The sequence below is a fragment of the Taurulus bubalis genome (assembly GCF_910589615.1).
Source record: "Taurulus bubalis genome assembly, chromosome: 1".
Lineage (NCBI taxonomy): Eukaryota > Metazoa > Chordata > Actinopteri > Perciformes > Cottidae > Taurulus > Taurulus bubalis.
In genome coordinates this window covers 12,978,706-12,999,592 of record NC_136589.1, presented here as the reverse complement: position 1 = coordinate 12,999,592, position 20,887 = coordinate 12,978,706, and the positions used below count along the sequence as shown (strand labels likewise).

The 20,887-nt window shown below is 41.8% G+C and overlaps 1 protein-coding gene across 1 annotated transcript; it reads left to right on the top strand.

Annotated features, from left to right (window-relative positions):
* Positions 1-157: 157 nt before the first annotated feature.
* Positions 158-20,736, top strand: nin (ninein (GSK3B interacting protein); the record flags this gene model as incomplete). Its single annotated transcript, XM_079225879.1, has 27 exons — positions 158-364; positions 1,303-1,396; positions 2,422-2,591; positions 5,009-5,054; positions 5,141-5,316; positions 5,550-5,696; positions 5,988-6,155; positions 6,490-6,626; positions 6,814-6,954; positions 7,505-7,679; positions 7,782-7,892; positions 8,063-8,152; positions 8,292-8,427; positions 8,567-8,688; positions 9,206-10,326; positions 13,183-13,281; positions 13,367-13,436; positions 13,839-14,006; positions 14,093-14,209; positions 14,438-14,551; positions 14,701-14,847; positions 15,237-15,416; positions 15,515-15,646; positions 15,745-15,843; positions 15,974-16,066; positions 19,381-19,494; positions 20,521-20,736. Exons 1-27 carry the CDS (start codon positions 173-175, stop codon positions 20,734-20,736), a joined length of 4,575 nt encoding a protein of 1,524 aa, XP_079082005.1. The 5' UTR covers positions 158-172.
* Between the last annotated feature and the right edge of the window lie 151 nt (positions 20,737-20,887).

The following is a 20,887-nucleotide window of genomic DNA, read 5'->3' as shown; positions in this document are numbered from 1 at the left end:
GTGTCTTTCAACAGTGATTGGATAAATAATACTGCTCATTTTGAGTGAAGAGATTTTGAGCTTGAGTTGTGATACTGATTGAAGTTGAATTCTTCATTGTTGTTGAATAGACTGTTCAGCTAAAATGCTATTTCCCTTCCTTGTCTTTCAGGGCAGGGTGCTGTCCTGTGGGATGGATGACACCCAAGAGCAGGACCAGTACGAGGAGCGCCTAAAAGAAGTTTTTAACAGTTTTGATGCCAGCGGCTCCGGCTCTCTGTGCCCGGAGGAACTCTCTGACCTCTGCCTGTCGCTGCAGCTGGATGATGCCACCCCAGCTCTTCTCCACACACTGCTGCAGGGCCAGGACCGCCTCACTGCCAGGGTAAGTTTAGTCCTCTTCCATTGACAAAAAAACAGGTTTTTTTTTTGTCTTACAGGTGTGTTATGCTGTGCAGTTATTTGTATTTGCAGAGTTAAGATTGTTACTTACTCTGATGCACATGTGAGTCTTGGCCTTTTGGCTTTCCCTGTGCAGAGCGTCCTCTGCAGCCTTTGAATCGGGCAGACTCCTCCTGTGTTGAGCCACTCCAGGTCTTTGTGTCTCCAGGCTTTTTGGCGCTTTGTTATCTGTCTTGTTGAGGAGAAAACGTGCCCCCGACCAGCCCTCCTCCCAGGTGTCTGTCGTCAGGACAACCGAGCCGGCTAATCACTATTCACAAAGGCATTTCTTTAAGGGTGCTCCATGTGGAAATGTATGAAATGGAAAAAGACGCTACCGATCTGTGTCATTGGACTTCAGTTTGCATCAAATAGATTGTACATTCAGAGGATCTCCAGTATGAAGTTTTCCACTCCAATGTAGGAGGAGAAGATGAAAGATGGATAAATCGCTTACCTCAACGTTCTTGTATCAAGACTATTGTCTTGCATGTTTGGGTTGGTGGGGGTGGGGGATGTTAGCAGAGGGCAAGTGAACTGATTGCCTCCATGGCATCCAACAATGAAGTCAAAAGAAGGAAAAACTCACGTAGAGCCGGCAGCCGCCAGACTCAACGCACAAAGGAAATCAAAATATTCAGGGTTAGCAGCTGTTGATTCTTGAAGTGTGACCTCGCTGCTCCTGCTCAGCAAACCCTCCTCCACCCAGACGCCCAGGGACACCCAGCCTCCACCCGGCACACTGGGAATTACATCTGGTCTGAGGAATTTCGTGCACTTTTGCTTTTTTTGTTGTTTTTCCACATACTAAGCATTGCTGGCATTTTCTCACTTTTATGTAAGATGGCTTTATTTATTTACTTTTTTACCCACTTTTTTTAGGTTAACTTTGACCAGTTCAAGAATGCACTGATTCTGGTGTTGTCATCAACTCTTGAGCCACAACAAGAAGAACAGGAGACTTTGTCCAAACCAGGTAAAGTCTAGATTCTGCTGATGCACGTTTTTTCTAAAATGCAAACAAACACAAGGTCTGACTGTGGCTCAGGAAGTACAGTGAGCAGTCCTTTTTAATCACGGTGGTTCGATCCCCGACTTCTCCTGTCCGCAAGAGCTCGCCTGGCCTGCATGGCGGCTTGGTGCATGAATGGTCTATGTGTGTAAATGGATGAATGAGAGGCAAATTGCGAAGTGCTTTATAAATGCAGCCCATTTACTAAAGCATGAAGCCGTATTATTAACCGAAATCTGTAGTTTATGACAGCATTGGTTTAAGATTTAAATTTAAGAAGACTTTTACAAGTCAACCAAGTGGAGAAGGGGACAGTGAAGGTTGAGTAAGTGGAACAGCCCACTTGCTGATTCAGCTTTAAATCTACAAACAGAGGCACAGGGCCCAAAGCCAATTAGCCGACAGTTGAGCTATTTGCACCGTCATGGCGTGGTTTGTTATTTTATAGATGTAGTAAACACAAAGAGTGGTTTAATACTAAGGGATGTCTTGGAAACATTTGTTTGTGCTCCCAAGTATATTTTTGTGACTGAATATTTCAGACACCGGGTTAATACCAACATCTTTTCAGCTCAGTTATTATATTTCTTTAAAGTGACATCTCACACAATTGATCACAAAAGAGTGATACGAGCTAAAAATTAAGTCTGATCTTTGTCGGAGCAAATGCTGTCAATATGTATTATGTCATAAAGTACATGAAGCTTAAAGGCTATCCAACATGGTGCTTTGATGAATTTCACCTAAAACACTGTTGACCTGTAGTTTCACTTCAGCTTCATTCAAACAAGTCGGAACATGTGGCTTTAAAAGATTCTGTCATTGCCACTTTTAGAGAAGTTGTCACTTTTGGAGAAGTAGTTGCTGCGGCATATATTAGTCATTGATCATATTTCTTTCTGTAATAACCAAAGTCATCTGTTGTGCAGGCACAACTATGACATGTGCAAGTAATCATGACTCTTCTTCTTTGATTGTGACCCTGGTAGAATCTCCTGAGATCCAACCGAAGTTCGTAAAGGGCAGTAAACGTTATGGCCGCCGCTCCACACCGGAGTTCACGGAGCCCATTTCAGACTCCGAGGTTACCAATGCAAACACGGTGGAGGAGGAAGATCTGGAGGACAACGATGACTCGGCTGTTCCCCGGAAGCGTGAGGTAATGATGCTCTCAGAGTTATTCCAGCACCTCTCTGAACATCCAGACGCTCCGACGGCGTCCTTATCGCCTCCTGTCCTCGCATGTGCTGTGTTCTCTGGCAGCTACAGGCCGTCAGCGAGGCGTTATTCTTAGCTAATCAGCTTAGTGGCATGCAGGGCAGATCCTGAAATGTAATATAGACACTCAAACGCAGGATTCACAAGGCTTTGCTCGTTGCATAACAACGCAGTCCGTCTGTAAATAAGACTGTGAGCATAATTGTTGTTTAAACAGTCTCCTGTGGTTCAGATGTAACTTCAATATTTGGTCAGATTAATGTCATGGTGAGATTCTGCATGAGTTGAACTTTGCCCTGAGTGTATCTGCTGGCTGTGATGTGGTTGTCATGGCAACATCAGTGATTTTTTTTTTTTTTTTTTTTTTTTTTTTTGTCCAAACGTAGTGTTTTCAGCAGATAAAAAGAGAGGCCGAAGCTGATTGTTGCGTTTTATGGCCATCGATAGCTTCCCACGTTTGCTGTCAAGTCCTTTTTTTTTTTTTCTTTATTTATGATTGACAGCAGGCGCCTCCCGTCGTCTCTGAACAGGACAGTAGGGGCTTGAACATGACTTGTGTCTGTGTCACAGGGTTGTATCGCTTGAGTACAGTCGTGGCCACGCACAGCTGAACTCTGCATGGTTCCTTTGGCTGATCTCCTAGATCCTTTTCATGGATTATCCTGCTTTCTCTGCTGATTTAGAGAGTTGTTTGACATACGGAGGACATGTACAGAGGTCTAAACTCACACTTAAGTACGTCCACGGCCTGCAAAGGAAATCACAATGGGGACTTTACATAAACGGCCCTGTTTTTGTCCTGAAAATATATTTGGCTGTAAGTAATGGGGCTGTGCTGTCAATTTATTAGTCTATATGCTTGATCACAAAAAGCTGCTAAACATTCACTAGTTCCAGCTTCTCAAATTTGAAAGAAATGCAGTTTTCTCTGTTTTGTATTATTCCTTTAATAGTATATCTGGATTTTGGTCTTTTCGGTTGCACAAAACAAACAATTTGAAGACACCACCTTGAACTTTTAGAAACTGTGATCATTATAGTCTTTATTCAATTATTAAAAGACTAGGAGACAATAGAAATAACAGTTCGATGCAGTTTAAGTTTTGTTAAATATTTACTGACTGCTGTGGCCTTTTCACGACCGGTTGATTTTTATTTATTTTTTCCTTCTCGTGTTTAAGCATGAATGTGCTGCTGCAGAATAAATCACAACAAAGAAAAGCACCCGACTGGTCAACAAAATGCCATAATGATGGCCATGCTCAGCTTGTGCATGGATGGGTGTGTTAATATTCTGACTCTACCCCAGATGCCTGCCGGCATCAAGACAAACGCTGTTCGAGACATTGAACAGAAGTGTGTCTTGGTATTCACTAATCTGAGCTGCAACAATGCTCCAATGTCCGGCCTGGGGACCAGCAGATGGGGATGGGTCAGGGGGCCTCTGCCACAGAGACTGCAGGCCGGGTGCCCCGAGAGGAGGAGGAGGGTGTAGGACTGTGACAGAGGAACAATGAGCCCCACTACCCCCACTCTCAGGGATGCCTTTACATCATGTATCAAAACGCCACTTGCAGGATCCCATCTGTTCCTCATTCCCTCACTGTTTGCTTCCCAAACAATAGACGGTCACGCTGAAGACGGATTAGAGCACAGAGGCTCATACCCACGTAAAGCCCTCCTCCTTCCATATTTCTTAACGAGCACAAAATACGCAACTGTGTTTATGTTAAAATCTTACCGCTACTGGTCATACAATTCAGAGTTTAAGAGTAAGAAAAAGTCATTTGGATTTTAAACTGTAAAATATCCTGATTTAAATAGCATTTTAAATACTTTTTTTCCCCAGAGTGAGTGCTTCATTTTCAGAAACAACTTCTCATTCATGGGATTTTAACTTACATTTTTAAATGTTGGACATTGGCATGAGGAGCATACTATTGACATGTTTGAAAAGATAAAAGGAAATACAGAAAAGTGGGTCTCGCTCACTTAACACATCTTCTCTCTCATTACCACCATTCCCCATTTACACAGTGACCCAGTGACCATCCCTGATGCCCTCATGCCGTCACAAAAGCTCTTTTATGCTTTTTTTTTCTTCTTTTTTTACCAGACGCTCTTAAACCCCCCCCACCCACCCACCATTTGCATATAGACGTAACTTCTCCTAATTATAGACATATTTGGACTTATAAAGAGCTGATTGTCATGTCAGAGTCAGCATGTTGGGAGTTTTTTTTAATTCTTTTTTTTTGTTTAATTATTTCCACAAAAACAAGGTATTAGAAAAGTAGGTTGTTTTTAAGCCTCTTTGTGATTTTAATCTCAATTGCGGTGTGTTTTTGTCTCCAACAGCGCTGGAATGTTCACGATACAAGCACAGAGGAGTACGAGGCAGAAGGTACGACAAAGCGATGTATTTTCAGAAGATTCCCTCTAAAGATGTTGTCTCAAAATGATCACGGTCTCTTCTTACCTTGTTTTTAGGCCAGATGCATCTCTGGAACCCCGACGAGCCGAGCCCACCTCGGGGAGCCGTCCATCCTTTGTCGACCTGCTTCGAAGAGCGACTGCGTGACGCCTGTGACGAGCTGGGGGTACCGGAGGACGGATCCGGAGGTCACTCCGAGCTGCTCGCGCTCTGTGAACACCTGGGCCTGGAGGTGAGCCTTTTATTCCAGGGCAGATTTTTAAATAGTTTATCAAATAATGCATCAATCAATGATCACTTTGACCCTCTCACCTAGTAGCACATGTAAAATCCATTTTTGTAAAAATATTTTAAAGGCTAATGGCTCTAAATTGTATGTGGTTATAATAAGATAATGATAAGAGAGCAAGGTTATGTCTACATATGTCTTGTTTTGTCAAACCAATACTTAAATTTATTTTTCAGATAACTTTGGATGTGCTCCAGAGTCTAACTGGCGAAGGAGTGATGAATGTTCGGGAGTTTGTCTCAAGGGTTGTAAACCAGCACAAACCCCCCACACCCTCCGCCTCCACGCCCTACAGACAGCTCAAACGACACCACTCCACTCAGGTATTTGTTGGTTGAGCTCTACGGGGTCGCAGGATGTGGGGCAATTGTCGATTACCCCACAGTGCCTTGTTGTCTATTCATTTCTTTTAATGTTTTTTTTATAATTATTATCTGTCCTAGCCTTTGTCAAAGAAAATACCTATCATATTATCATGCATAAGATACATTTTTGGTCCTCTCTAATAGACTCATTTAAAGTCAGATTTTAGGTTACATTTAGTATTCCGAAATGTGGAATTTTGTGGATTAATAGTTTTCTCCAGTAAAAAGGCAAAATTTCCCCCCGTACAGCCCTTTGATGAGGGAGGTCGGCGGATAGCCACTCCATGTGCTCTGACCAGCACCATCGGCATGCGTCTCTTCTCCAACCTCGATGACGGTACTGGTTTCACTCCAGCCGAATACATTCTGGATGCCTGGATGGAGGAGGGAATCAAAAACAGCACTGAGATCCTGCAGGTACTTATTGGCCATCAGTGTTAGTTAGAATCAGCATTTTGATTGTTTCAAAATGTACTAATTTATTTATTCAGACAGCTGATGACCTAAAGGAAGTCAGATTAGTGCAGTTTGCGAGGAAAAAAGGAAATATATTATTCTGTGATGTAAATCGGCAAAAAATTGAATCTAAGATATTCACAACAAAGGACAGATGAGTAAATTATGACTTCTTTTTTTTCTTCTTTTTTTTGCAAAAAGAAAAAAAAATGTTTTCTTACTCCGTGTTTAAATTGGTAAAAAATAGATATTCACAAAAAAGGACAAATGTATAATTATGAGACTTTTTTTGCAGGCTTTGAATTTCAACCTCGATGGAAAACTGAGTCTTACTGATCTCACCATGGCACTTGAGAATGAGCTACTCGTTACTAAGAACGGGATTCACCAGGCGGCACTGGCGAGCTTCAAAGCTGAGATCAGATATCTTCTGTGAGTATAAATAATAATGCAGATAATTTGGCTCTCAATACTTTGTTCATATTCAATAAATACATTTGGAATATTTTTTAACCGGTTAGTCTGAAATATGACCTGCGTGATTATCTTTGGTTTGTTTCTCTTTTCATGTCATGTGTAAATCTTTGTACAATTATTGTTGCTGTTTTTCTCTTTTCAGAGAGCGTGTAGACAGAGAACTCGGAGAGAAAGAGAAAATACGCTCCGACCTGGAAAAAGCAGAGAAACTAAAAACTCAACTCGCCACTGAGGTGGATGAACGTCACTCTGCGATTGAACATATGAACAACCTCAATCTCAGGTAATTTATCTCTCTGATAAATGTTTCTTGAATAATTTGATTGATTAATGTTTAACTGTTTGTTAATTAAATTCAATGTGACTTTATTGGCATGAAAGTTTCAGGAAGAAACTGTTTCCAAAGCATAAAAGTACATGATAACATCAACACAACATTTTGATTATTGTATAATAATTATATATACATACATACATACATACATACATACATACATACATACATACATACATACATACATACATACATACACACAGTATTGTATATTATTGTCTCTTTACTACATATCTGCCCTCATTTCTGTGGTCGATTTTAAGGATTCAAATACTGAGGGATTATATATTTTTATGAAGTCCATTCCTAAAGCATAATTAGCTTTATATGCTATCATTACATTTATATCAAACATTTTATTTATTTTAACCACAAAACCTGCGAAACTCAAAGTCTTCTGACCACTCAAGCTAAATCCAGCTATCTCCTAGCATTTGGTAGTCAGTGTTGTAGTCCTCTTTAGTTACAGCCTGTTTTCTGTGTCCCTGAATGTTTTCAGGAAGCTTGAACAGGACCACAAAGAGAAGCTTGCAACAGTGCGGTCTGAGCTGATGAAGGAGATGGACCAGATGCAGCTGCAGGCCGGCCTGCAGCGTGAGGAACTGGAAGCAGCGGTCGACAAGATCAGGGAGGACGAATCTTTTCTCAGAGACCACCTATCCAGCTCTGTGAAGGTACCCTCTTCTTTTTTTTTTCTCAAATGTGTTTTTATATCATGTATTGAGGCAATCTTGACATGACTTATTTTTTCTATGTTGTCGGTATCTTTTTTTCAGGAAAACAGACGCCTTGAAATGGAGTTGCTAGACGGTACCGAAAAACTAGTGGAGGCACAAAGCCAAAATACAAAACTCCAGACAATTTTGGACAACATTATGAAAGAAAAGGTACATACACATTTTATGGCTCACTGTGATTTCAACACAGACTTTCTCTGTTACTTGCACACATATCTATTACTGCTGGGGTTTTTGTGTGTGTGTGTGTTTGTTTCCTGATTATTTATTCTTTTGTGCCTTTGTTTTTATTAACTTGTAAATTATTGTATTTTCTTTAGTTAGGGGACTTGGACCCTGGCAGTGCAGACCTCTTACTCCAAGAGGAACGTATTAAAGAACTACGCAGCGGCTACGAAGCTCAGTACAGGGTAATTGCATCTAAATCACCAAAACTAGCCTTTTCTTGAATTCTTTTTTTCCACATGCTTGTCCATACATACAGAGTCAGGACAGTAATACTGTTCAAAGACATGTAGACGTTTAACTCGTACTGCTCTCATTGGGTAGGAGCTACAGGATCGTATCGACGAGCTGCAGTCAGAGTTGCAGGAGTTCCACATTCTTGGACGGGTTCATCAGCCCTGCCATAAGCCTCTCTCTGAGGAGCTGGAGAGTAAAAGCCCCGGCATGGAGTCTGATCCAGGTAACACATCTACTGTACGGTCCCTGGAGAGCTAACTACATCTGTCCATGACAACAATCCGAACGCAGTCTTTTTGCATAGAAACAAGGAAACCCTGTGTTCAATGTCACCAGCTTCACCAACTTGTAACTTTTTGCAGGTATTGGTTCAGAGGAGGTCCAGCCCTTCAGCATGAGCCTTGAGGCAGAGATGATGTTGGAGCAGCTGAAGGAGCAACACCTTCAGGAAATGGAGGATTTGCAAAACCAGCTGGAAAGCAAGGTTAGTGTTGTAAATATATTTTTATGTTTCAGTTTATTAGATGTGTGTTTTCTTAATAATGAAAAATAGAGCTGGGAAGAGCAGAGACGTATGGATGTAATATCAACCATTGTGGCATTTTAGTCGTTGAAATGTACTTTCATTGGTCTTTACGTGATCTTGTTGGCTGCACCACAGTTCTGAACTTAATTGACAGTCAGATGAGTGAAACAATTTACTCCTGTTCCTTCAAAGGATAAGTTTTACATCTTTGGGAGTACGCCTATTTCTTTTTCTGCTTAGAGTTAAATATGAAAATCAACATTACTCTTGTGTCTGCAGTAAATATGAAGATAATGCCAACAAATTATATGATTAGCTTAGCTTGGATAAAAGGCTGGAAACGCGGATAAACGGCTAACTAGTAAACAACTAGCAGATTTTTATATCTTTTGGACAGAGCCATAATGGCTACCCCCCCACACACACATTTCCAGTACAGTAGTAGTTCATTGAATTATTCTTTATATCACCACAGGTCAATGAATTTGATAAGATGGTAGGAAAGCGGGCAACACACGAGGACCAGAAGGCTGCCGTAGCCCTCCAGTACCAGCAGGAGGTCCAGGCTTTGAGGGAGGAGATGGCCAGCGTTCAGAGCCATAGACAGGAGCTCCAGAGCCAGCTAGAGCAGGCGGAGCTGGAGCGGACTTCTCTGGGACAGAAGCAGGCCGAAGAGAGGGAAGAGCTCGACAATCTGCAAGAGGAGGAAGTGGGAAATCTCAGACAACAACTGCTAGAGGCCCACACCTACACCGCAGACCTCGACAAGCAGCTGAAGAGCCTTGAAGCCCAGCAGACAGAGGCGGAGAAAAATCTTGTAAAAGAGATGGACGAGCTGAGAAAACAACACGCCATTGAGATTAAGAAACTGAGTGAAGAGCAGGAAGAGCTTTTTGAAGCCAGACTGGAAGAGGAAAGAAAGAAAGTGCAGGAAGAACAGGCTGAGTTGGAGAAGAGATTGTTAGATGATTGCGAAAGGGAGAAAGAGCTTTTGCAACAAAGCCATGAGGACCAACTTAAAGCCAGACTAGAGGAGGCAAAGGTGAGGTTTGAGGGGGAGCGTGAGGAGATCGCTCAGAGGCTGACAGAGCAGTGGCAGACAGAGAGGGCTCAGCTGGATGAGCAGAATAATGAGTCTCTGCAGGTGGTGCTGGAGGAGGAGATGCTGAGACTTATCAGGGAACAAGAAGAGAAGGAGGTCAAGCTCAGGGAGCAGTGGGAGAGTGAATGGGCCCAGCTTCAGGAGCGTCAGGAGGAGGCTCTGCTCGATGGAATACTTCAAGAACGGTTGCAGGTACAAGAGAGGTTTGAGCAGAGGGAGAAAAAGCTGAGGGAGGAGTGGGAGAGGGAGAGACTACAGCTGGAGGAGGATTACGAAGGGATGCTGCAGGAGAGGATGAATGAAGAGCGGGAGAAGCTTGACACTAAGAAAGAGGAGGAGGAGAAGAGAGTAGATTACTTGATGGCAGAGGAAAGGGCTCGTCTAGAGAAGAGCCACTGTGAGGCCATGAAGGAGCTGACGGTCAAGCACACTGGAGAGAGAGACGCTCTCAGCAGCATGTTGGATAAACTACGAGATGACATCGCTCAGGAGAGGTGAGATATTTGGCTTTCAGAGATTTTGATTTGTGCTTTTATCATAGTAACTTCTCTCTCTCAATTAAACTTGTTTTGTCCTTTACATGCATCCTTGTAAATTATCCAATATGCTAAAAGTGTATGTTTTGTTAAAATGTTTACTGTAAAGAGTTCAAACGGTTGCTGTAACATTCATTACATAACCGTGTACAGGAGGGAAATCGAGGTCAGCTTCACCCAGAGAATCAAGGCAGTGGAGACTCGTTTCTCAGGCGATCAAGAGTCGGTTGCAGAGCGTTTTCAGGCTGATGTTTTGAAACTTGAACAGCACAACCAAAGTGAGCTGAAGGCTCTTTCTGAAAGGCACGGCGAGCAGAAGCTCCACTGGGAGGCTCAAATACAGGAGGCGCTGGAAAACGCAGAGGAACAAAGAAGAAGAATGCAGGACGCCGTAAAGCAAGAGAAAGAGAAACTGGATCAGGAGTGGACAAAACAACTACATGAGGTAGAAAATCTTTATAAACAGGAAATGGAAGAAGCTGTGATGAAAAACCAGCAACTGCAAAATGAGCTAGATGACTTCATCAGTTTGGCTCAGAGTAAAGAGATAGCGCTGAGTAGGCAGCTGAATGACCTCCATAACCGGCTTCAAGGGAGTGTTCAAACCAAAGACGAGCTACTCGCTCAGTCTGAGAGGAAAGCGCTTGAGACTGAGCTCCTGCTCAATCAAACGGTGGATGATTTTAAACAGGAGAGGGAGGAACTTCTGAGCAGCCAGTCAGAACTTCAGGCAAAATACAAGGAGATGCTTTCCATCTCTGAGAGGCAGATTAATGAGCGGATTGAACTGTTGACTGAGCGTGATGATTTGAGGATGACGATCGAGGAGCTGGAGATGCTGCTTAAACAGGCAGCCGTGGACTTTGAGCTTGAGAGGAAGGAGCTACAGGAATATACGTCCACCCTTGAGGAAAAGTTGGAAGATAATCGCGAGAATGACAAAGAGCTCCTTGCAGAGAGAGATATGCTAAAAATCCGAATTAAGGAGCTGGAGTTGGTATTCAATCAGGTTTTGTCGTCTGCAGAAAAGGCGAAGGAAGAAGGAATCGAAGAATCAAATGAAAAGAACACCTTAAAGGAGGAAGAATGTATATCATTCTCTGGTAAAGAAGAGAATACATGTGTGGCACCTCCTCTAAGATGTCTCAATGATGTCATTCTTGCAGAGTCCTCTAATCAAGAACTGGTTTGTTTGTCACTGGCTGATGTCAAGACTACTGAGTCCCCTGATGCACTGAGCAAGAATCATAATGAATATGATGAGGATGCCCCTGATACCAAAGATGATCAAGGAGACAACATGCCAGAAGTTGATCAAGCTGTTGCTGTTCCTGAAGATTTTCCAATTGGAGATTCAAGTCTCAACAAAGTTGATGGAGACCCTGAAGTAGACTGTTGCTCTGAATCAATGTATTGTAATTGCTTCAGCCCAGATGTTCACATTGTAAATCCTTCAACTGTTGAATCCCAAAATGAAGCCGTTCCCCCAGAGATGCCGTGTGAGGTGATCTCGTCCCCTGAGGAAGAAGACTGTAAGAATAAAGAATCATGTAAGAAGGGGAACAAACCTCAAGACGTACAAACTTCGGTCAATGAAATCCCTTTTTGTGAAGAAGAGCCGTCTCATGAGACTGTGGTGGATCCCTCAGTGCTAGCAGAGACGGATAAACCATCTCTAGCGGATGCTGAGGTCAGGTGTTTACCAAATAACTCTCATTCCAGTACACGGGTTGAACTGGTTTCAGACTGTGAACATTTAACCACTAAAATAAAGGATGATTGTCGGGATGAAGATGCTGGTTGTGAGGACAAGGAATGTTCTTTCCTTAAACTACAGGCTTTGTATAACACTGCCACAGAGGAGAACATCCTCCTACATGAGAAGATGTCTCTGCTTCAACAGAAGACAGACATACTAGAGAATCTTCTGGCTCACAACACTGAAAAGATCAAACCTGGCCACCAGATACTGGAGGAAAACTATAGCCTCAAAGTTAAAGTGCTACTTTTAATGGAGCATGTCAAAGAGCTGGAGGTAAAGGCTTTAAAGATGACAGATGTTGAGATTAGTTATAAAGATTGCCTGTGTGAAAATGCCAAACTGAAGGACCAAAATGGTGAACTAGAAAAGAGAGTTTGGAGCCTTGAAAGTCAGATGAATATTTTCCATGATTTCCAAGATCAGCAGATCGCACTGGTGGATGAGATCACCTGGATGAGAGCCGAGAACCTTAAGCTCTCCATGTTGTTCAGTGAACTGGAAAGGCAGGGTGAGATTATTTCAGACGCCGGACAATCGGAAGAGTCTCTCCGGGATAAGGTTCAGACGGCGATTGATCTGGAGGACAGCTGTGAGGATTTTGAGAAGCAGAACACCAGACTTCGCAGAGCCATCACAGAACTACAGGACAAGTCGCAGTCACTGAATGCAACAACGCAGGCTCATAGGTAACGTGGAGAAAAACTAGGATCCCGTGTCTCCTGCGGCTTCTCATTGCCTCATCTCTGTGGTGCTTAGATTTTTTTTAAGAGCGATCCTCCTTTCGTTCTCGAGCTCGACGTCGTGCTGTTTGTCCATCCCGTGGTTAGGTTCCTTTGTGAGATGGAACAGACCTCTAACTCTTGTGCTGCTTTGATCCCTGTAGATCACCAGTGGAATAGGTCAATGTGCGTAGATGCGAGAGTTAGATGCTTTAATCAATACGTAGCAAGAGACTATATATCTACCCACTGAATTAGAAATATGCATTCTGACATGTTCGGTTTTATTATAGTTAGAATCTATTTTTTTGACGTAGTTTTGTCTGTCTGTAGTTCTGAGGCCAGTCGTCTCGCTGATGAAAACGTCGTCCTCAGACAAAAGATTGCTGCATTGAAGGAAGAGGACTTGAAAGGGGTCCAGGAGGAGCTGACGTAAGAAACGACACATTTCATTTCAACACATATTTAATAATGATCTCTGTTTGTTATTAACTTGTTTTCCAATGTTTGGTTTTAGACAAACACTGGAGCACTTGGCAAAAGGGAAGATTGCAGATCAAAAGGCAGCAGAGAATTTCAGGAATCAGGTACTGAAGTAACTTAAAGTCTACAGTCATGCTGTCAGATCTGTGAGGCTCTGAGCTAAATGCTAATGTCAGTAATGACCTGCTCACGTGTTCATTTGTTCTGAGGGGTGCATCAATGTAGGTACCGATTTCATGGCAATGCATCTAGTAGTTGTCGAGACATTTTTGTAAAAAAGAAAGAAAACACTGTCATCCTCATGGTGGTGCTAGAGGAACAGTCGAGGGATCCCAAAGTCATTAAGATGCATCCTCTGTCCAATACTTCATGGTAATACAAGCTTATTTTAGATGGTTCAGTCTGGACCAACTGAGTGAAAAGTCTTCAGAAACAGTTTTGTCTCCACGCAATAAATTCCTCTTTCCTTCTGAAGCAGCCAATAACGTATGTTATCTTCTCTTCAGATTTCAGACCTGCATCTGCAGAGTCAGCAACTCAAGGATGAGAAAGGGATGCTGTCGGAGAAAAATGCCCAAAACATTTCTGACATGGAGAATCTACGACAGCAGCTGTCAGAGCTGCTGAAGGAGAACGAGAGAAGGGAAGTGTTTACCGGCGAAGAAAAAAACAAGGTAACCAGAGTTTTATGGCCGATAAAGGCCATTATGGTGTCGTGCTGGTCGTAGCTGGTAGTTAATTGGTGGCTGTTTTGTGTTAGCTGGCAGCTTGTGTGTCTGCTCTGGAGGCAGATCTGACAAAAGCTCTGGAGGACTCTGCACAGCTAGAGCAGAGGAATACCCAGCTGTCACTGCAGCTCTCTGGCCTCGGAGAGAAGGTGAGCAACAGGCCGTCGACTCTTTGATGGAGTTAATGTGAGATCCATTAAAGCATGACACAGACACGGCGTTATAAAGCATCAACACCACCTAATCTTGCATTAAAGGACTTAGACAATCTAAACAAATACAAGTATCTGAATAATTTTAACATAAATGAGAAAAGTAAAAAATCCAGACATAAAGGATTGTTTAAATTACAACTGTAGTTGTCTTTTGGTTCTCAGGCGATCCAAGCCGACTCGATGGAGAGTCAGCTCAGCCGCCTGGTGGAGGAGCGGATGAGCCTGGATAAGGAGACTCTGTGCCTCTGCAGCCAGCTAGCCAAAGCTCAAGAGAGGGTTAGAGTCTGCTGTCACCCACCAAAGCATCTGTATCAATCAATTGATTATGTTACAGTAGTAGTCCTAGTAGTTCAACGAAATGGGAATATGTTAAACCCTCAAAACCGAGTTATTCTGGACCTAATACGTCCCGTTCTCTACTCTAGGCCAAGACGGTGGATGAAACTCTTCAGGCTGTGAACCATCAAAGTGCTCGTCTCAAGTCAGACCTCCGTGTTTCGCAGCAGGAGAAGGATTCCCTTAAACATGAAGTTGCAGTGCTACACAAGAAGCTGCAAAATGTCAACGATAAAGTAAGACACATTTTGTATAATTTATAATTGACAAAGAAAAAAGACTGGAAAAAAACCCACTTAATTGGATAGTTTGTGTGTTTTTGAAGTGGGTTTGTGTGTTACTTCTCTAAAGTCAGTGTATATACCTACAGTACATGGCAAAGCAGAGAGGTGAAAGTATTGTAAATATAACGTACACTCAAACTGATATTGATTTGACCACCATCTACTGTAGGTAATACACTCACCATGGATATGTATCTCATACAACCCCACAATAAAGACAAAGATTGTTCGGCTTATTTTGCAAGTGATGCTTAAAGATTGTCACATGCAGAGACAACGAGGCCCAATTTTGGTACATTTCTTTCAGTAGACATGACCTTTTTACCGTTCGTTAATCACAGAACCATGTTTTGGAGATGGCCCTGCACTCGAGTGGCCTCCAGAGTAAGAGCAAGAAGCTGTACAGAGAGGAGATGTCTCGGCTGGTGGACCAGGAGCAGCAGCTGCTGAGGCAGGAAAACGAGAGGCTTCAGGCTGAAGTTCGCAATGTCAAAGGAGACGTCGCGCAGTCCAGAGAAAAGGTGAGCCGAATCCTCCAGCAAACTGTAATGCAGTCATATAGTGTTCCAGTTGCTCATTCAGTCACTCATCTACAAGCCCTTTCATGTCATGTGTGCAGGTCCGTCAGCTTGACGCTGCCATCGTGTCCCTGAAGCAGCACAAACAGACTCAGTCCTCCCTGGTGAAGGCGTTGGAGCAGGAGAACATCTCTCTGAAGCAGGAGATCGAGGCACAGAAGGACTTCACCAAGGTAAACTGCATGCATCTAACCAGATTATTACTATTCTTTTCTCAACATGCCGATTTATGTGGTTTAATACATCATTACACATGCTTTGTGTGTTTCAGGGCAGTGAAGGACACGGACACGCGGAGCTGGAGGGCCTTCAACAAGAAAATGAGATTCTCAGAGCCCAAATGGCTCGACTGTCCACACAGCTGCTCGAGGTACCAACGTTTTTTTCTCTTATTCTAGTATTGTTGGATAAAATGACCTCACACTATATCCGAGCTTCTGTACTGTATATTTCTGTTGACTGTGATCCTGTCTTCTCTGACTTATTTGTCTGCTCTCCAGACATTTCAGGCTCAGCTTGTAGGACTTCTCCCTCCGTCCCCTCACAGGATGCCCAGGGGTCAGCATCGGGTTGACGAGCCGGACAACATGCAGGTGCGTTACAACCTTAACTTCCCTGATCGCAGACAAACGCATGCATGAAAACAAACAAAAACTACTTTTTTACATTCAAGTTTTGTAGGCTTGCAAATGAAATGATCCCTTCTAGGATAAGCAAACTAATCCTTTTCAAACTACATTTTCCCCGAGTCTGCTTTGAGATCATAGAGCAAAAAACCTGAACAAGCACTTTAGTACCTGAAGGTTTTGTGATACTGCATAACTGCACGGTTTGATTTTACATTCAGTTCCTACCATTTTTCTTTCACTGTCAGCATTTCTTTTTCTTCACATTACAGCGATTTACTATTACCATCAATTCATCATTAATAGCTCCAAGATGGGAACTAAATCTCATGTTGGAACTGTTTTTGAATGTAATGGGAGTTAAATGTAAACACACTTGTAGTATTTATCTCACTGTGGTGTAGAAAGTGTGCCCACTCAAATAAATCACTCAATTCAGGTGCAGTAAAATTAATTTGATCCTTCTTCTTTTTTTTTGGCGGGAAATTTAAATGAAATTGAAACCTCGCTAAAATGCTCAACATCGAATATAAAGCAAATATTAATAATTAATTGCTTTTGAAGTGTGTGGTTTCACCTGAGCTGAGTGTCATTTTGTTTGTTGTTTTCCTTTTGGTTTGAGTGCTGAATTTGCGTTGCTCCTTGTTTTAATGCTTGTCACAGATCCATGTCAACGCCCGTCTGTCTTCACCTCCTGATGTTGTGTGTGTTGTGTTTACTTTTTGGGTTTGGTGTTTAGTCTGTGGTGCCTGTGTGTTTCTGAACTCACCGTCTTTATTTAATTTTCCTCCTGGGGCCTTCGGTAGCTGCAGTGGTGTGATCATCTGGGTGTGGTCCCGGTGGCTGTTTTTCCATTTGTCATATTGCATAATCCATTAGGATGTAGCTTCTTCCAGTTCATCTGTGATGAATGTTGACACTACTGTTATCAGCAGGCTACCACGAATAATAACTAACAGTACAATATATTCCCTCATACACATTTGAACAGTCTGTTCAATGCTGCTTCACAAACATACAAATATGAACAAACGGAACAAAACATTTTTGCAAATTTCATTTCAGTTAATTCTATTATTATAACGTATTAGAAAAAGTCAGTTGAGAGAAGTTTGAGAATTTCTGAAAATAAAAAACATTTTCTGTCATGTACTTTAAAGGGATACTGCAGGAAATATTTTACTTTTCATAAAGTTGGAGGACTCACGACCTAAGTTATTTTTTCAAAGAGCGGTAAAAACTGAAGAGGCCAGGATTTCTTGATTTTTAGTCTCAAGTATGTATTGTACGCATTTCCCATAATGCAAAGGATTAGTTCCTTTTAGTAACCCCTCCCCCCCCCCGCCCTCCCTTCTCTCAAAGCCCAGTTTGTACCGTACACTTTGTTATAAATAAGTAACAGAAGACGTTATACAAACCTTAATAAAGGAGTAAAACTCTTTAAGACGAGTAAACTTACCTTTTTGTAATATTGGTGCAGTGGCCCTTTAACAATGTAGATGTATGGTATACACAACTGCTATATCTGAAGGTTTATGCTAGTGGGGGTTTTGTGATGATCATAGTTTACTCGCCTCTTTGAGTTACTGGCTGGAGTAATTGGAGACATTTGTAACTATGGCCTCCAATTGGATAAATAAATATGATTAGATAACATGTCATATAACCATGAAATTAAGTCATGCCAGAGTTTTAAATGTGTATTTAGTTATTTCACAATTGTTTGGTTTATCTCTTATTTATGTATGTAATATTGGCCACATATTTCCACACGTGAAGGCCATGAAAACCGGCGTGTTAGCAGACCAGGCCTGTGGAGGTTTCTGGGGTTAGAGGAGCGGGTCGATCCGTGGTGAAGTGTTCCTGCCTTTTCTCTCCAGGGGCCGATGCCGGAGCAGCGGGCGGCTCACGCAGACAGCTACCGGCGGATCGGTGGACTGTAACACCGGCGTCTTTCCCTGCTCTTCACTTTCGCATGTCTGTTCCCCTCCAAGACTGCTCCTCTTTTCTTCGCCCCGCTCCTCTTCCTCCGCTATGTCTGGAACCAAAATCTGACCGCGGCGCCCGATGCCGTCCTTTCTGCATTCTTGTGGTGCCTGGTTGAAAAGGCTTGAATGTGTAATTGTGTTTCCCTGCTGCTAGGTGGCAGGGAAACACAGAAAAGGCTCCGGAGATTTCTTTTCCCAATGAGATTTTGATAAAAAACTATTTTAGAGTTTGTCAGACATGCCATATCCAATGTAACATCTACAAACACTGTTGACCGTATTTGACTTTTTATAAGGGTCTGATCCTTTTGTGCATTAAAACTGTTTTGTAGTTTTAATACAGGGATTTTTTTTAAACACAGGGTGTGTTTTCTGGGAATGTTCTGCTGTGCACTTGTTCCATTTATCATTGTCTGAGGGGTTGTGTACATCCTCAGGGGCTGAATCTTGCCTTATGATCATCGAGGAGTGTTACGTTGAGGCCAGATTAGTGCCTGACGGCCTTCTGAGCCTTTTCCAACAATCAAGAAACGTGTAATTGTCAGGTGGCGTTACTGTCGGCGTCCAATATAAGATTTCTTAATGACAGTATTGCGTTTTCACTGTTTGTCTTTTGATTCTTCTTCTTGTTTCTTATTTGACTACACATAGTTGAATGTTGACCTGTTTTACATTGTGTTTGTGTTCTGGGACATGTGTGTGTATGTGTGTGCTTGTGTTGCTGTTTCTGTTGCTGCTGCTGCACCAAAGTGAATCACATTATGTATTTATTTATTTTTGTTATTGAAACTAGGACTGTTCCAACGCGTCACACAACTTTGAATGTTTTTCTGGTGTTTATTATTGTAAACCAAATCATTGTTTGTCCCCAGTAGTGATCAATTAATGGCATATCTGTGTTTTGGTGTTTTGATTAATTTAGTGAGTCTTTCTTTTTTGCACCATTTATAGACTCTAATGTATTTTTTTGTTATTTATTTTAATAGGAATCCTGTTAACATGTATTTTATTATGCATTATTTATTTTTGTAGAGGTATCTGGAATACATGGCATCATTTTATACCTATTTATATTTTATTTATTTTGTTAGTGCATTGTCCTCCTTTTTTAGAAATGTACCATAAATCATTTAATGCTGAATTTAACTTAAAATAAAGCTTCTAGCTCATTAGAATGTGGTCTGCATGTCGTTTGATTTTTCTTACTTTTCGTCGGCTCATAGAGAAGAAAATACAAATTTCCTCAACACATTTGCAGCAGTTTGTTTACGTCCCTCACTGTCTTCCCACCAGGATGAAAGGGAGCGGAAGATGAGGAATATGGAGGAGCGTATGAGGGAAATTGAACTGTCGCTGCGTAACGTCAAGCTGCTGCTCCAAGAGAAGGTTGCTCAGCTGAAAGACCAGGTTAGTTCAACAAGCTCAGAATCATTATAAATAACTGTCTCTTGATGGAAAAAAACTAATCTTAGGTATAAATAGTTGATTTTTCAAAAGTGCCCAAATCTTGAAAATTTCTTTCAGAAATGTCCACATAAGTTTATTTATTCCATTTCTTAAAGTGAAAAAAACAGCATGGAACCGTGATTTCTAAGAAGTTGTGATTTACAGTTCAAAAGTTACAGGGCAGTATTTTTAAAGGGAAGATATTCATATTTTAGTTATAAAATCTGATAACAAGATTCAGACCCAATATTAGCTTTTTATATTTTTGAAATCCCACAGACTTTGTTATCAGAGTTTATTAAAGACATAACATTTCAGTCATGGACCTTGGTCGTGCATTAAATTCACTGTTTGAAAAACACTCTTCTTTGTACTGAAGCCTCAGGTTGTAACAACCAATAAAACACCAGCGATGCCTGAAACAACTGCCACATAAACAATTGATTTAAATTCTTCCTTTTCTCACAATTAAGATTGTTAAAATATAAAAGCAGGAGAAATGATCAAATATTTAAAAAGTCAAACCTAAATCTAAAATAATACAATATTAGAAAGGACATCCTTAAAAGAAGTCAAAATGTGGAACATCCCCAACTATATCTCATTTTATGATAAAATCATTGAGCAAAACAATATGTTGAAGCTAAGAAAGGTGTTGCTTTCTGTCGGGACTTTCTCCTCCACAGCCGGAGAAACGGAGAAGACGTATCAAACGGTGGGATAAACATACTTTAAATATGGTCAAAGATTTGTGAACAAGATACTGTATCTACTGAGAGGGACATGTTATAGTAAAAAAAACTAAAAACTATGTAATGGGGACATCTTTGGCCTTTTGTATTGCAATTTGTGTTATACATATGGGCTGACTCACTCTGGGTCAGTAGCCAGACAGCTTTTACTTCTGGCTCTCGTAGCCTCCGTCAAATGAGACTAATTATGGAATAATCAAAGCCCTGATCGTGTACTTTCTCTGGACTGTTCTAGCTGCACAAGAACGGCAAAGCGGACGTGCTGATCAAAGACCTGTATGAGGAGAACGCCGAGCTGCTGAAAGTTCTGGAGAGAACCGAGCAGCGGCAGAAAATCACAGAGAAGAAGAACTACCTGCTGGAGGAGAAGATCTCCAGCCTGAACAAGATCGTGCGTGACCTAAACCCCTCGCCGCTGCCAACACAACCGTACCACTACAAATGCACATAATCATGTATCTCCTAAACCACCAAACGGTGCACTGTCTTTGAAAAAATGTGTTTCACTGCTCGAACTCTTGCGCAATCGATGCAGTCAAGTGCACAAGAAAAAAGTATTTCTGTTGCATGTCCACTGGCATGTTTTTATCTCTTAAGTCTAA